This window comes from Pezoporus occidentalis, unplaced genomic scaffold (genome assembly GCF_034315485.1).
Source record: "Pezoporus occidentalis ecotype Australia unplaced genomic scaffold, CSIRO_AGI_Poc_V1 ctg56, whole genome shotgun sequence".
Lineage (NCBI taxonomy): Eukaryota > Metazoa > Chordata > Aves > Psittaciformes > Psittacidae > Pezoporus > Pezoporus occidentalis.
In genome coordinates, this window is record NW_026915899.1 from 424,005 (window position 1) to 437,604 (window position 13,600).

Here is a 13,600-nt window from a genome sequence, read left to right on the forward strand (position 1 = left end):
ACATTCATATAACCTTCCTACTGGTGTTACAAGATTTTGTAGAATGTTTTTTTTCTGAGCTAGCATCACTTTTATGGGAAACTTCTGTTTGTACAATACAGGAGAGAGGAGACCATCCAGGACACAGTTGCTTTCTCCTGCAGTATTATAACAAAAAGATCCACAAGGTTCCAGAAAGCAGCTGTTTCACGTACCAGAAGGCATAAAACTTTTGTTCTTCTATTCACTCTCCTCCAACTGTCTTAGTTAATAGGCTCTATTTTGGCTTTTGTATTCTAATTGTGCTGATACCACTTTTGTATTTGTCCTCTGGCCAAAGCATCTCATCTAAAATAAAGGATTTTTTTTTCATTGTTCTGCATCCTCTCCAGGCTCCTCCATTCTGCAGTATGCTGAATACACTGACACCTTCCTTGTCTCACACACTTGTGAGCCCCAACTCTTCTCTTCTCCTCCAGTTCGACAGCACCCCACTACTGTGTTCAAGCTTCATAGTTTTTTAGCTACACAGCGAACTTAACGTTCACCTTTTCCTTTCTTGTCCAAGAAAACAAAGTTCTTGCTTCTTTATTACTTCAGCACTGAAGATTGAGGCATATAACTTTCACCATCCTGCTGTTGCTCTGGACACATCCTAAACCCCAAAAGAATGCATTTAATGTTTTTCACGGAATGTCAGCCTTGTGCTTGTACATATTTTGTGTTAAGAGGCGATATGTAGAGCTGGAAGCCTTTAAAAACCAAAACCAAAACCCCAAACCAAATGTTTGCCTTATCAATCTTGCAAAACTTAAGGCCTATGTTAATTTTTTAACTAGTTCAACATTTTCACCAAACAGTTCTAGTCCCTCTCTCATTCAGTGTGTTCATGCATGTCCTCTCATGTATGTCCCTCTCTCATACAGTGTGTTCATGCAGCTCTTTTCTTCCTGTGGTTTCCTGCAAGTCTTCTCCCAGGCAAAGCTTATACAAGGAAGGGGTTGGTACCTGCTAGCCTAGGTCTCCTGCCCCCACACTCCTTATTGCAAGTAAAAATTCTTCCCCCTTGTGCTTCTGACTCACAGAAGTAGCGAAGCCGCTTTTGTGTCCTGCAGGGCTTCCTCCCAGTTTTCCGTCTTGAAACTTAAAGCACCTTGACTGCTCCTTGAGTTTGGTGTCAAAAGGGGAAGACTTGATGCAAACAAGAACCTGCAAGATGTAGTCCTGACCTTGAAGACAAAGAGTTGCATGTGAGGCAGGAGACAACTCCTTCCAGGCTGTCTCCTCTTCAGACTGTCCCTCACACAAGGTCCTTGTAACTCCCTGAAGCCACAATGTTTTGGTCTTTCCACTTTGTTTTTCTCACAATTCTGCCATGATAAGAACCGTGCCAGCAACTAGGAGATGGACTAAAATGCTGACTGCTTACTGATGTAAAGTGTAGTTTCACTTGCATTCACTCACACAGACTGTAACTTACAACTCTTGCACCATATGTTAATAACTTTTCTTGTTTCTTTCCAGGTTGTTACCACTGGAAACCCTGTCCTGGATTATGAAACCATGCCAAATAGATTCGATTTACAGATTTTTGTGGAAGACACAACTGGGAGAACTGACCTTAACATACTGACTGTCCAAGTAACAGATAAAAATGAAAGTCCCGTATTTCAAGGAAATATGGCAATTCAAAGTAAGATAATGGTGGTATTTGAAAAGTAAAATACTTGAAAAGATGATATTGGATTAAAAAACCCTATAGCTGCATACAGTGCCTGTAGCTAAAGTGGTCTAAGCATTTTTCTTTAGGAAAACAAGGGAGGAAGAAAACACTGTTTTTATCAGAGCCTCATTTTACATGAACATTTGGTATGCTTCATCTCTGAAAATGCCCTTTTAGTTTTCTTAAAGCTTTGACTAAAAATGATTTAGCCATTTTGAAGTACCTGAAGAATTTTTAAAATATATAAAAATTAATATGAATAAATACTTTTTTTTTTTTTTATGAGACTACCTAATTAGAGGTGTGAATGAGAACTTGATGTTTGGTGGGATATAGCCATTGAGTACGGGTACATGTTTCAGCAGTTATTTGAAAACTGTACTTATTTGGAGAAGAAAGATAAATTTAAATAAGTGTATAATTGTGTACATCTGTATCTTGCATTTGAACCTGCACAGAGAAATTAAGTGGAAAATTGTTTTGAAGAATGTGATCTCAGAGATCATGATCTGTGGTTCAGCTAGCAAAAGGCAGAGTTCTGTCTCCTGCATGGGGCAGATGTTGTTAACCAGGCTTACTTTCAGACTGTGGGCAAAGGTGCAATGGGGAGGAGTGTTCAGTAGCCTTAGGGATTAGGCTGGAGTGTCTGGACCCCAGTTGTCATCAGTATAGGCTTTGCATGCCATGCAGTACCTTATACCATCAATAGAAATGAGGGGGAATAACTGCCTCACTCTCTGATCGGTCTTATCTCGTTCATTTGCTAATGAGAGGACCTGGAAAAATTGTACTGTGGGTGACAGAGTATAGTGATGTATTTATCATGTGTTCACAGAAAGAGAGAACAGTTCAGGTAGTGAGCAAAAATATGCTCTTATTATTTCATGAGGTACTGAGAGCTTCTTTGAAGTCCTGATATTGTAACAGCACTCTATGGAAAAGCATTCAATAATTTAATATTCATTTTTCTTTAAAATGTGAGAATACCAAACTGTGATCTGTTCATGGTAGGTACTTGGAGCAGGCTGCTGGTCCCACATCTGGACCAACACAGCAGCAGTGTTGGGTAGGCTGCAACCTGCAGCCCTTGGGGTGTTCAGCAGTGCAGCGTGGCTGCAGACCTAACTTCTGCCTACTGCAGAGGGCAGGGCTTGTCTGCCCAATGAGTTCAGACCGGGCCTGCTCAAATTCATCTTCACCTAATGCCTCCTAAGCACATTGACATTCCTGCTTCTATACGATACTTTGTAAAGAAAACCATCTTCCCCTAGGGAAGAGGCTGTGTCATCTTCTCAATATAGCTGGTATCTTGCATATCATGGGTGCTGCTGAAATCTAATAATAATTAAATGTGACACTTCAGGGGATCGGCACAGCATGAAACACTTTACGTGGGAGCTTGTTACAAATAAGTGCATCAGCTTAACTCTCAGCTAGAGCTGCCATAAATTGGTGAGCACAGATGTCTGATCTGTCTAACTGTGTGGCTTTAGTTAACAGTAGCAGCTACAATTAGACACTAATTGCACATTCGCTGGATATGCAAAAGCATCTCCCTCTCATTAAACTTTATATTCATATTGTTGTCCTCTGGGAGCAACTCATTACGCTGCCCTGGGATTCCCATTGCTCTGATGAGAAGCAGCAGTCAGCAGGGGTCACAGTGGAAATTAATAGTCCAGAAACAGCTGGTCCAGCAGACACAAAAGGGCATAAAGCAAATGATGTGATCTAAAGATCTGTTGTTCTATTAATCACTCAACCCAAGGAGAGATAAGCCTGTTGCCAGTGGCACAGTGTGGGATAGTCCAGCTGTGAGAATTCCTGGCATGGAAAGAAGCACACCTTGCACTGAATTAGCATCCTTAATAAGGCAAAAATTTAAGTCAATGCAGACCATCCATAATTCATTTACTTCACTGATGTAAAGGAAAGGCAAAAATGAAGAGGAAAGGCTCTGAGCTCTCCCAGTAAGGCACAGGGTGGACAGGGAGAGGATGAGGACCTGGCACAGGGCTACGTTCTCCCCATCTGCATATAGTAAAGAAAGACACAGGTGCAGCCCAAATGCATCATTTTACTCCATGCCGTGTGAGCAGCTCAAGATGGGCAGGCAGTATGTGAAGATCAGTCTCTCTCCTGAAGGTACAACTTGTATTGCAGCTTGCAGTGGTGATTGCCTGTTTATGGATGTGCAGTCAGTTTGTTTTTCTCTGTGTTTGTGCTCTTTGTGACAATTTTGGAGTTACACTTGTGAAGTGAGAAGATGCAGCAGACAGTAATACATATGGACAACTTCAGCATATCAGTATGTTTGCCGCTGTGTCCTTTATTCTTACCCAATTAATACTGAGTGCACTTATATCCATGCAGCTGTAACGATCTATGTCTTGGAAGGAACACCTCCAGCACGCATTTACCAAGTTAAAGCAGCTGATCCTGAAAATGCTAAACTCAAAGTAAGTTGTATTAAGTTAAAAAAAAAACCCAAACCCAGAAATGATACAATCCATTGTATCTGAAATCCTAATTGCCAGCATCTTTCAACAACTTCCTTTCTTATCAGGGAAACAGGAAAAGGTTTATTCAAGAAAAATAAAGCATTTTCAATAATATACTAAGAAAACCCAGCCTAGATGTTTGGGTTGTATTTTGAATTCTCAGCCCTCCAAAACTGAGGGACATCGAAGGCAGATATTGATAGAATTAATCAGGGATACAGGAGAAATTGTGTCTCTTTTAGAAAAATGGCTTGCAAAACATTTCTTGTAGATGAGAGGACCTAAAAGCAAGCAAAAAATTTTAACCTGTATCACAGTGTAAATTCTTCTCAATAAGACAATAAGGAAATCACTTCGAAGGCAAATGGATCTCAGCTTTTTTACAGTCCCAGAGCAAACTGTGACCTTCAGTTAAGAAAATGTGATAGCTGATATGAAAAAACTCTTGGTATCAGCAAAAAATTCTGGTGAGGAGGGAAGCAGAGGCCTGGGTTTTAACTCTGCTTTGCTTCTGAAAGCAATAGGAGTGAGTTCCACACACCCTCTAACCCCTGATGAATCTCAGGCATAGTAAGAAGCTGCAAATACAGAAGTGCTGGGCAACAGGTGAAATAATAATCCAGAGAGGGAATTTAGAAAGGTCAACTGGCAAAAAAAAACCTTAAAATATGTGATCAGCCAGCTGCTTCTTAAAAGCAATTTCCATTGTATCTATCATTGCAGGAGGCAAGTTGTTTCACTCTGTACCTCCTGGTTTTTCCCCAAAGGTAACACTACAGCAGTTGCATGCCCTGGACAGATCTGCTCAGTGGATTTTGCAGATTACTTGTATGGTGCATGACCCTCTGATGTTGCATACTTCAGACTTTGTGGGTATTATTAGCACTTGCACTAGCAAAGGAAATGTCTTTGAGGGCTTATTGGTGGTGGCCTAGCATGTGGACAATAGTGAGGAGAACGTACTGGGTATGTGGTAGCTACCCTGGGGCCATGGAGAGCAGGGTGCTGCCTTTCTCCATACTGTGAATAGCTTTGGGGTGCTCAGCTCCCTCCCACCCCTGTGCACTGGTGTGGTACCTGTTTGTGTAATGCAATGCACAAAGCAGCTGCTGGGCAGCTTTAACACCAGGCTATTGTGAACATCCCTCAGCCACACACCCTCGTGTACTCTATGAAAGCTCACTCTCCCCTCCTTGTCCTCTCCCAACATCTGGACCTCCCAAACTTCATTGCCTCCCTCCAGAGCTCCTAAATCCTGCAAATCCAGGCTCACCCGTTCACTCGTTTGTGCACGTACTCTAACTGCCACCACAAGGCTGATTTTTGCCTGGGGCATTGTGGCCCTGCTGGCTGACCTCTGTGTTAAATTCTTATTGCAGACCTGGAGTTCACAGAGGTAGAGAACAGTGTGGGCTTTAACGTACTTCAGTGTCTCTGATTCCCCACTGGCTGGCAAGCAAAGCACGCACGACCAAGTTGGAGCTGCTTCAATTCAGACAATCAGGGCTCGTGCTGGCATCTATACATCAGCATGTTCTATTAAGCAAAGTTTGAGGCAAATGCTGTACTATAACTTAGCCTGTTCTACATGGCAAGGAATGAATGGAGGGATATATAAATACACAAAGACTAACTGCTTGCTCTCTTCATTTCAGTATTCACTGCTCCCTGCATCAGTGCCATTCTCAGTCTTTGAGAATGGAGCCGTTTTTTCCAGGAAAGAATTTGATTATGAGAAAGATCCACATTGGTAAGAATGTATTTTATTCACATGGTCTATTAACTTACAGTAGGCAGAGAAATATTTTCCTACATAGCCACTGAATGATTCTTGCTTTGTTTTCTTATTTAACAGTTACTTTTTAAATATAACAGTGACAGATCCAGATGGACTCAACTCAACTAAAACAGTGAATATCAAGATTATTAACATCAATGATGAAAAACCTTACTTTACCACGTGAGTGAAAAAGTTCTGTTGTACTCAAAATCTTGATTTTTTGCCAGCTCTACTGCTTTGGCATCAATGGGAGGGTGTAGCGAAAGGGCAAGTAAATATAACAACAAATTACTACTGAAAACAGTATTTTAATGTTGTGATTCCTGTTCTTCTACTGGAAAGCTTTGCTCTCATTTCCCTCTGTTATTACATTTGTCTTCTTAATAGCGTCAAGTTTTCCAGTCTCTGCCTTCATGCTAAGAACAGCCAAATAAGCTTGTTGTACTTGTTAGCATCTAGAAAGGTTAAAGCTATGCAAAGACCTTTGGACAAATTCAGACAAGGAGAAGAATTATACTCTGTGTGAATATAATAATACAGAATTTACCCCTCATGCAGACGTGCATTTCACCATAAAGATGTTTATTCATGCAGAAATGTCTAGACATAAAAATGTCTTACTTTTGATCTGTCTTCCCCTTCTTCCCATACTCACTTGTGAACAATCCCAGGGATCTTTGAAACACTGTCCTTTCTTACTGTGTCATAAGCAGGAAATTGTGTCATAACACACAAGTCAGAAATAGCTTTTGAAGACTAATGGAGTTTTAGTTGGAATCAAGAAAATAGCAGAAAATTGGGGAAAATGGGAAAGAATATACCTGTGCCACCAGTAGGCTGTTTTGTGGTGGAAAGCTCAATGAACAATTGTTTCCAAAGCAGGAGCTTGGCAACTACAGTTGATCTGATTCTATTGTCACTTGCATGAGATACTGATTGGATTCAGCACATTACGAAGTCCCTGCTGAGAATATTTATGATGGCTGCTCGCCTGCCATCTATGCAGAGGAGAAGACAATGTAGCACCTGGGCCATGCCAAGAGGTTTCCAGCCACTTGTTTGGAGCAATCTTCTGGGTGTTTTGTGGAGCCAGAGCAATGCAGGGCTCCTGGGTTGAGGCCAAGGATCTGGACCTTACTGGGTAAAGAAGTGGAGAAGCTGAAGAAACAGAAGAATGAAATATTAGAAAAGACACAGATTTTTTGTTTTGTTGCTACTCATTTAATACTTGAACTTCATGTCTGAATAATCAATAAGGTTAACAGCTCACTCTACATTACTGTACTGCTACAAGCAGGAGGAATCTTCTTCCCAGTGCCAACGTTTGCACATTGTGTTCTAGACTGATTATTTCCTCCAAATGTTGCCTTTTCTGCATATTTATCCTTATGTCTGGAATGCTAAAGGAGCTCTTTTAAATATTTATCTACTTGTTCAAATTAGTGAGAGCTGCAGTGACTTGAGCATCCATAACAGCTAAGGTCTAAGACTCAGATCTCATATGGCACAAATAAGCCCTGGTATTTGTTTGAATCTTCTCCCTTTTAGACTGACATTACAGACCAAAAAGAGCAGCTCAGTTTGTAAAGAACTTTAGATTAAATTACACATCATGATCTATCCTCAGTATGCACATGTATGGCCTCTTCCCTGCTAAAATTTGAGCTGCATGCTGGGGCTGCATACTTTCTGACGCTGTAATAATTAGTGCTGGGATGGGAGTTGGGGAAACTTGACAAGTTAGCAGACTTTCTTTATTTTCTCCTGATCAAAGCTGTCAAGAACAGAGTTTCAAAGGGTATTTTTAATTGTTCCCATAGTATATGCAAGCACATCTGTTTCTGGTGTTCACAACACTGCATTGGCATTCAGCCTTTTGAAATTCTGGCTGTTAAAATCAATGGAAAACTTGTGGAGTCAGGAAAACAAAGGAGAAGACAAGAAAACAAACATATGCTTCCTTTGCAATTACGCTGCAGCGTCTAAAACGTCTGCTTGAACCATCCTGTAAAAAGCCACTGGCAGGTGGCAGACAGATGGACAACAGGACACAGCCCAGACGTGGCTGTGTAGGAAGAGGCCCCAACTCCTCCCCAGCTGTAGTAGTACTTGGTGCTACAGGGATGTGCTTGGTAACATCCCACTTCTTCCTGAGAGATCTGGTGGGGACAGAACAATGGCCCGTGCAGGGTGCAGGAGGACTGGTGAGGCTGTGAAGGTGGTGCTGTGGTGAGTTTGATGTCCAGAGAAAGGTCAGAGCTGTGGTTGCTGTGGGCATAGGGAGTTTCCTACTTTGAGCCAAAACCAGTTAGAGCTGTCCTTCCCATATTCCCCAGTGACCAGAGAGGCATTTTGTGATGGCATTTTTGGTAGCAGTGACTGCGGAAGCAACAGGAGACCAAAGAAGAAATCCAATGCCAAGACGGAGACAGAAACTTAATAAAAACTGACACTGCAGCCTTCACAAACTCCTTATTAATCTGTGGCTGTAACTAAGGTGTTTTTGCTGGGAAAACCCTATGTGGTCTCTCTCCTGTATGCTTTCCTCTTTTCATACGAGCTGACAAAACAGTTGAAGATACTTTGTCTACTTAATCATTTTTAAAATTGCAAGTGGAGACCTGGAGACCAGGGATCTTCTGATCTGTCTCTACAATTCCCTGCTCTAATTGCTAGGTGCCCTGCGATGTTGGTTTTCAGAGGATGACCAAGGGCTCATGCTTTTCTGTACTGCGAACTATAGACTAGTCAATTAGCTAAGTGTTGGCATAGGAAGTTCAAAATGTGCAAAAAGGATTCTGTCTTGAAACATACTCATAAAGATTTTCTGAACCCTTGAGCACCTTCAACTCCCTTTGATTTGTAGATGTTTGTGTGTCTCTGTGTGTTTCAGCAGTATAAATTACCCTTCACGAATTCCTTGCACAATTTTTGTGTGCTTGCCCACACCTGCTTTTGCACGTGGTTCGAGAACCATAATTGCATACCTGAGTACCCATGTGAACATGCAACTGCACCTATTACAAGCAATCCTGCACAATTATCTGCCAGACTTTATCTGGGCTATAAAACTCACTTAATTCATGGGAAATCTAGGAGCACTGGCATACCAAACAGCAGCATTAAAGAATCATTTTTTCTATGTAAAATGAATCAGACAGACAGATGTTTCTGGGAGTTTGGAGCATGTTGGGCACCATCAGTAGTGCTCCTCTCTGCCTCCACCTACTTCAGGGGCAAATCAGATTTTTGGTAATATTGTTATCCTCAAAAAGCCTTCAGCATTCATTCCAAAAGATGATTTATTACATTACTGCTTCTATTTTTGTTTTTCTCTTGCATAGTGAAGGAATTAAAGCAAGTGGGTTTACCAGCTGGTGGGTCAGTAGGGAGATGGACTGCATGACTTAACAGCCCCTTCTGTCTTCAGCTTCCATGAATCTGTCACAGTCAAACTGTTTTTACTGTGAATAGGTTGCAGGGGAAGGACGCTTACTTGTGTGGCCATGTCATGCTTTGTGACCACATACCAGTTCAGCTACTGCTACCCATCCAGCTGGCAGAAACAGTGACTGGGTTATTTACCCTGACGTGCAAATAGCCATCTGAGCCTAGTGCGGCCATGGCTATGCTGTTACAACTGACTGCTCAGCTCGGTCTGTAATCAGCTGCACTTGCAAACACAGATGGGTGTTCTGATAAATATTGTTTTATCTTGTAGAAAGCAAAGAATCTACAGGATTCCAGAGGAACAAAGCCCAGGCACTGTTGTTGCCAATTTAACAGCCAAAGATCCTGATGATGAAGGCTCTCCCAGCAGACTTTTCTACAGCATCCAGTCTTCTGAGAGATATTTCTCCATAAATCCATGTAAGACAAACAAAAATGTGCTTTCTGACACCCCAAAAAAACATGGCCACTTTGGAGAAAAAGTTTTGCCTTAGTTTTAAATTGACACACTTTATTTTGTATCTGCCCCTAGAAGTAAGAAGCGATCAGTATATCACTAGGATCAAATTCTTTGGCCTGCTGGCCAAGATTCAGTAAGTTATTTTGAAGAAAGTAGACCAAAGGTGACTTCTTGACAAATATTGACTTACAGAGGGTAATATCCCTTCAGCAGAAGAAAGATTAGCTGCTGCCTTTTTAATCTCTGAGAACTGCAGTGACCCTTCTGGGGCTCTTGAAACAGCTGCACATAGACCATAATGTCCTCTCTCCTGCTTGAAATCTGCTCTAGTATTGTGACATGCACAGCAAATCTGCACTGCAGCTTAATTGCTTGATTCTTGACCCTCCTTAGTAAGGCCATCCAAAAGAGTACTCTCTCTCATGCTTGTCCTATCTCCTTGTGTTCCCTGGGGTGCATACACCATTGTCCTGAGGGTTTTGCTCCAAGTCTGGCATTCAGTGACTGCTTTGCTCCTTGTCTGCTGTTGCTTTAGGGCTGCTTATCTAGCTGTAAGAGGTGACACACAACACAGTGCATAAATGCTTTGGATTCCCTATGTCCTTTGATGATGTGTTGCCACCCTACCCCTTCAATTACACTCCAAAAGGCAGAAGATATATACACTGCTCCTTTACCTCCTCTGCGCTTTGGAAATAGTATTGTGTTGTGCCATAAACACCTTCACTTTTTGAACAGAGGCTAACAGAAGTGATAAAAAAATTAAGTGAATGGCTGACCAGACCACTTGGTGCAAACTGTCACAGCTAAGAGCAGCTCTGTGAGTAGATTTAGAGGTGCTGAAGGATGCTTGAACAATAACAGTAGAAAGAGAAGCAGTCTTACTATCTAGAAAGCAAGGGCAGAACAGGCATTAGCAGCTCATTGTCTTTGATGGTCTGTGACTGCACTCAACATTGACTTGCACTACCTCTTTGAGAGAGTAAGGGGAATCTGTAACTGCTTCCCAAGCCTTCTGCTGAGGCTACCTGGGGCATGTTTTTGAGCAATGGGTATCTATCTGTTAAAGTCTTATGCAGAACTTTCAGAGCCATTTTGTACCATTTAAAAAAACAATTAAACCAGCCATGATCTGCACAGAATAGAAGATAATTTATTCTTCTACCTGTCTGCTGAGCTATCCTGTTCTTTTGCACATACACCATGAGTGTCTGTTACTTCCTCCCATGGTGAACATCTAACTTCTGTCTGCTTTCTGCCCAGTGACTGGAATGCTGCAGGTGACTGGGAGAATTGACCGAGATTACCTGCCACTGCAGCTCCAACCTAACATCTCACTGATAGTCCGGGTGGAGGACAGTCCCAGCGGTGGTCACGCCAGAGAAATGGAGATCACAATCATTATTGATGATATCAATGACAACCCACCAGAATGCAATCCTTCTACCTTCAGGTATCGAGGCTCTTCATTGCCTTAGTGATGCCTTGTTGCCCTGGACCAGTGCGCAGTCTAGGGGACATCAGCTAGAGTTCTCATGCCTACAGCTCAAATGGGCATTCATTATTAGCCTTTAAAGGTTAGAGCTCACTCTAAGAGTCTTAGGGCACAAAATTCTATTTCCTGACATGTTCATACTGAAAATTTGGACTAAAATTATCTGTGTATACTCAGGTAATTTATTTATCTCTCTTTCAGATACCTAAATCCTTAGGATATCAGACGCATGTATTAGAATTACTTTTTTGACCTGTACATATCCAGGCTCCTCCTTTCTTTACCCTGTGCTAAAGTGTGGACAATCATTCACCAGGGAAAGCTTGCTAGTCAGTTCTGCAGTTTTATTTTAAACTTCCTGATCTTCTCTTCTAAATCCCTCCCAGTGACCTGCATGATTTTTGTCTAATGTAATCTGTTAGGTCTTCAGAGCTCAGATAATGTCTTGATGTCCTCTGTGCAAGGTGACTTAGTCATGGACTTCGTTATCACTGTGAAAGCCCTGAGACCTTTGTGATGATCAGGTAGTTTGTATTCATAGATGAGGACATAACATTAACTCTGTTTTACAGATGAAGTGTGTCATAGAATAATGGGAGTAAAATTTGTGCATCTGAAGTGTTTGATGTGCCTGGGCTCTGATCTTTCAGAGTACACTGCATTGCATAGTGCAGTTCTTCAGGTGCACTTACGGTAGTTTGATGGTCCTGCAGATGAAAATCCAGTATCTCAGGCCAAGTACTTATGCAATGAGGAATTCCCAGTTAATGGGTATCCGTTTAAATTGCTTGCTCACTATCTAACAGAAATGTCTTAGATTTAAATCACATACTTTTACATACTCCTGCCGGAGGAGAATCCAATTCTTCAGAGTGCTGCTTAGTTACAACACCCATGACAACAATACAACAGTCTCTTGGTGATTTAGTAAGCTTAAATTTTGATCTGAGGGAGGCAAAGAATTTAAGGAAAAAAATGCAATCAAATCAAACAACTAGTTTTATAGAGATTGCACAAGGTAACAAAACCAGGGCTTAGCGGTATTTCAGCTGGTTCTTCATTGTTTTGTATTTAATTCTCTTGATTTAAAAAAATTAAATCAACAACCTCTGCCCCCACTTCCATTTGCATCACAGAGACCCTTGCTGCCAAGAGCAGGGCCAGAAATGCTAGTTCCATGAAACAACAGAATGGTCCAGCTATTAGTTAAGGAGAAAAGAATGAGCTTCTCTTCAGAACATTATAACATACTGAAGAAATGAATGTTATAAAGGAGTTTTTTAAAGTACTAGTTATTAATGGAACTAATAGTGAGCATTAAGATCTCGCGGCAGCTTCTGAAGTTCAGCTGAGTCTCAAGTTTATGGTTTGGATCTGGCTAAATGTTTATGCTCTGCCCACTGTGAAGGGCTGTTGTCCACCACAGCATATGGATCAGATTCTGGGTTGTTTCATCAACAGGATTTAATGTGGGAGATAAATATAAATTGACTCTTTGGCATGTAATATACGAAGAGTTCAGGAGGCGAAATATAATTTGCTTTGATGGGAAATGTGTTTGTTTTTAACAGGAGAGAGGCAAATGAAAATACAGCTGCTGGGACATTCCTTCTTGAACTTAGAAATTACTGTAAAGATATTGATGTTGATCCATCAAACAATCGATTTGATTTCACTGGATTATCTGGGTTTGGACGCAATAACTTTGCTCTGGAGTCCACTGTGTCTGGGAGACTTGTGGTCAGTTGTTTTGTGGTTTTATGTTAGATTGTCACACTTCAGAAGTCAGCTTATGAAATATTGTAAGTTCTTTGAATTCACTGTTTGCACAAGAAAAAGAAAATTCCTATAATTCATTTCACAGTAAGTATGATGTGGAGAATGACTATTTTGACTGGGTGTGAAGTATGTACCCTTTGATAGGACGCTTTTTAGGATGATTTCTATGGATTCTACGAAAGTTGGTGAACAGAGAACTGTTTTCTCCAGATTTAAATAAATGTGCTAGATATGATTGGAAAAAAAGTATCCATTTTTAGGGAGTGTGAAGCACCAACTTCGATATAGATAAACAGTGAAATATGATGCAGTTTCATACCCATTTATTCATGACAAAACTGTGGAAAACCCTTCCTATCCGGCATGAAGAATTGAAATACTTGAGAAATCCCACATTCACTGACTACTTCCCAGCTTCATTGGTCAGAACTGT

At 41.2% G+C, this 13,600-nt stretch overlaps 1 protein-coding gene across 1 annotated transcript in view; it reads left to right on the top strand.

The window, feature by feature from the left end:
• CDHR3 (cadherin related family member 3) overlaps positions 1 to 13,600 on the top strand; it is a 39,104-nt gene that overhangs the window by 7,075 nt on the left and 18,429 nt on the right. Inside the window, exons 3-9 of the mRNA XM_062638359.1 lie at positions 1,504 to 1,672; positions 4,076 to 4,161; positions 5,859 to 5,953; positions 6,059 to 6,163; positions 9,705 to 9,853; positions 11,157 to 11,346; positions 12,960 to 13,128. Coding sequence (XP_062494343.1) covers positions 1,504 to 1,672; positions 4,076 to 4,161; positions 5,859 to 5,953; positions 6,059 to 6,163; positions 9,705 to 9,853; positions 11,157 to 11,346; positions 12,960 to 13,128 — 963 coding nt within the window. The remainder of the gene's footprint in view (positions 1 to 1,503; positions 1,673 to 4,075; positions 4,162 to 5,858; positions 5,954 to 6,058; positions 6,164 to 9,704; positions 9,854 to 11,156; positions 11,347 to 12,959; positions 13,129 to 13,600) is intronic.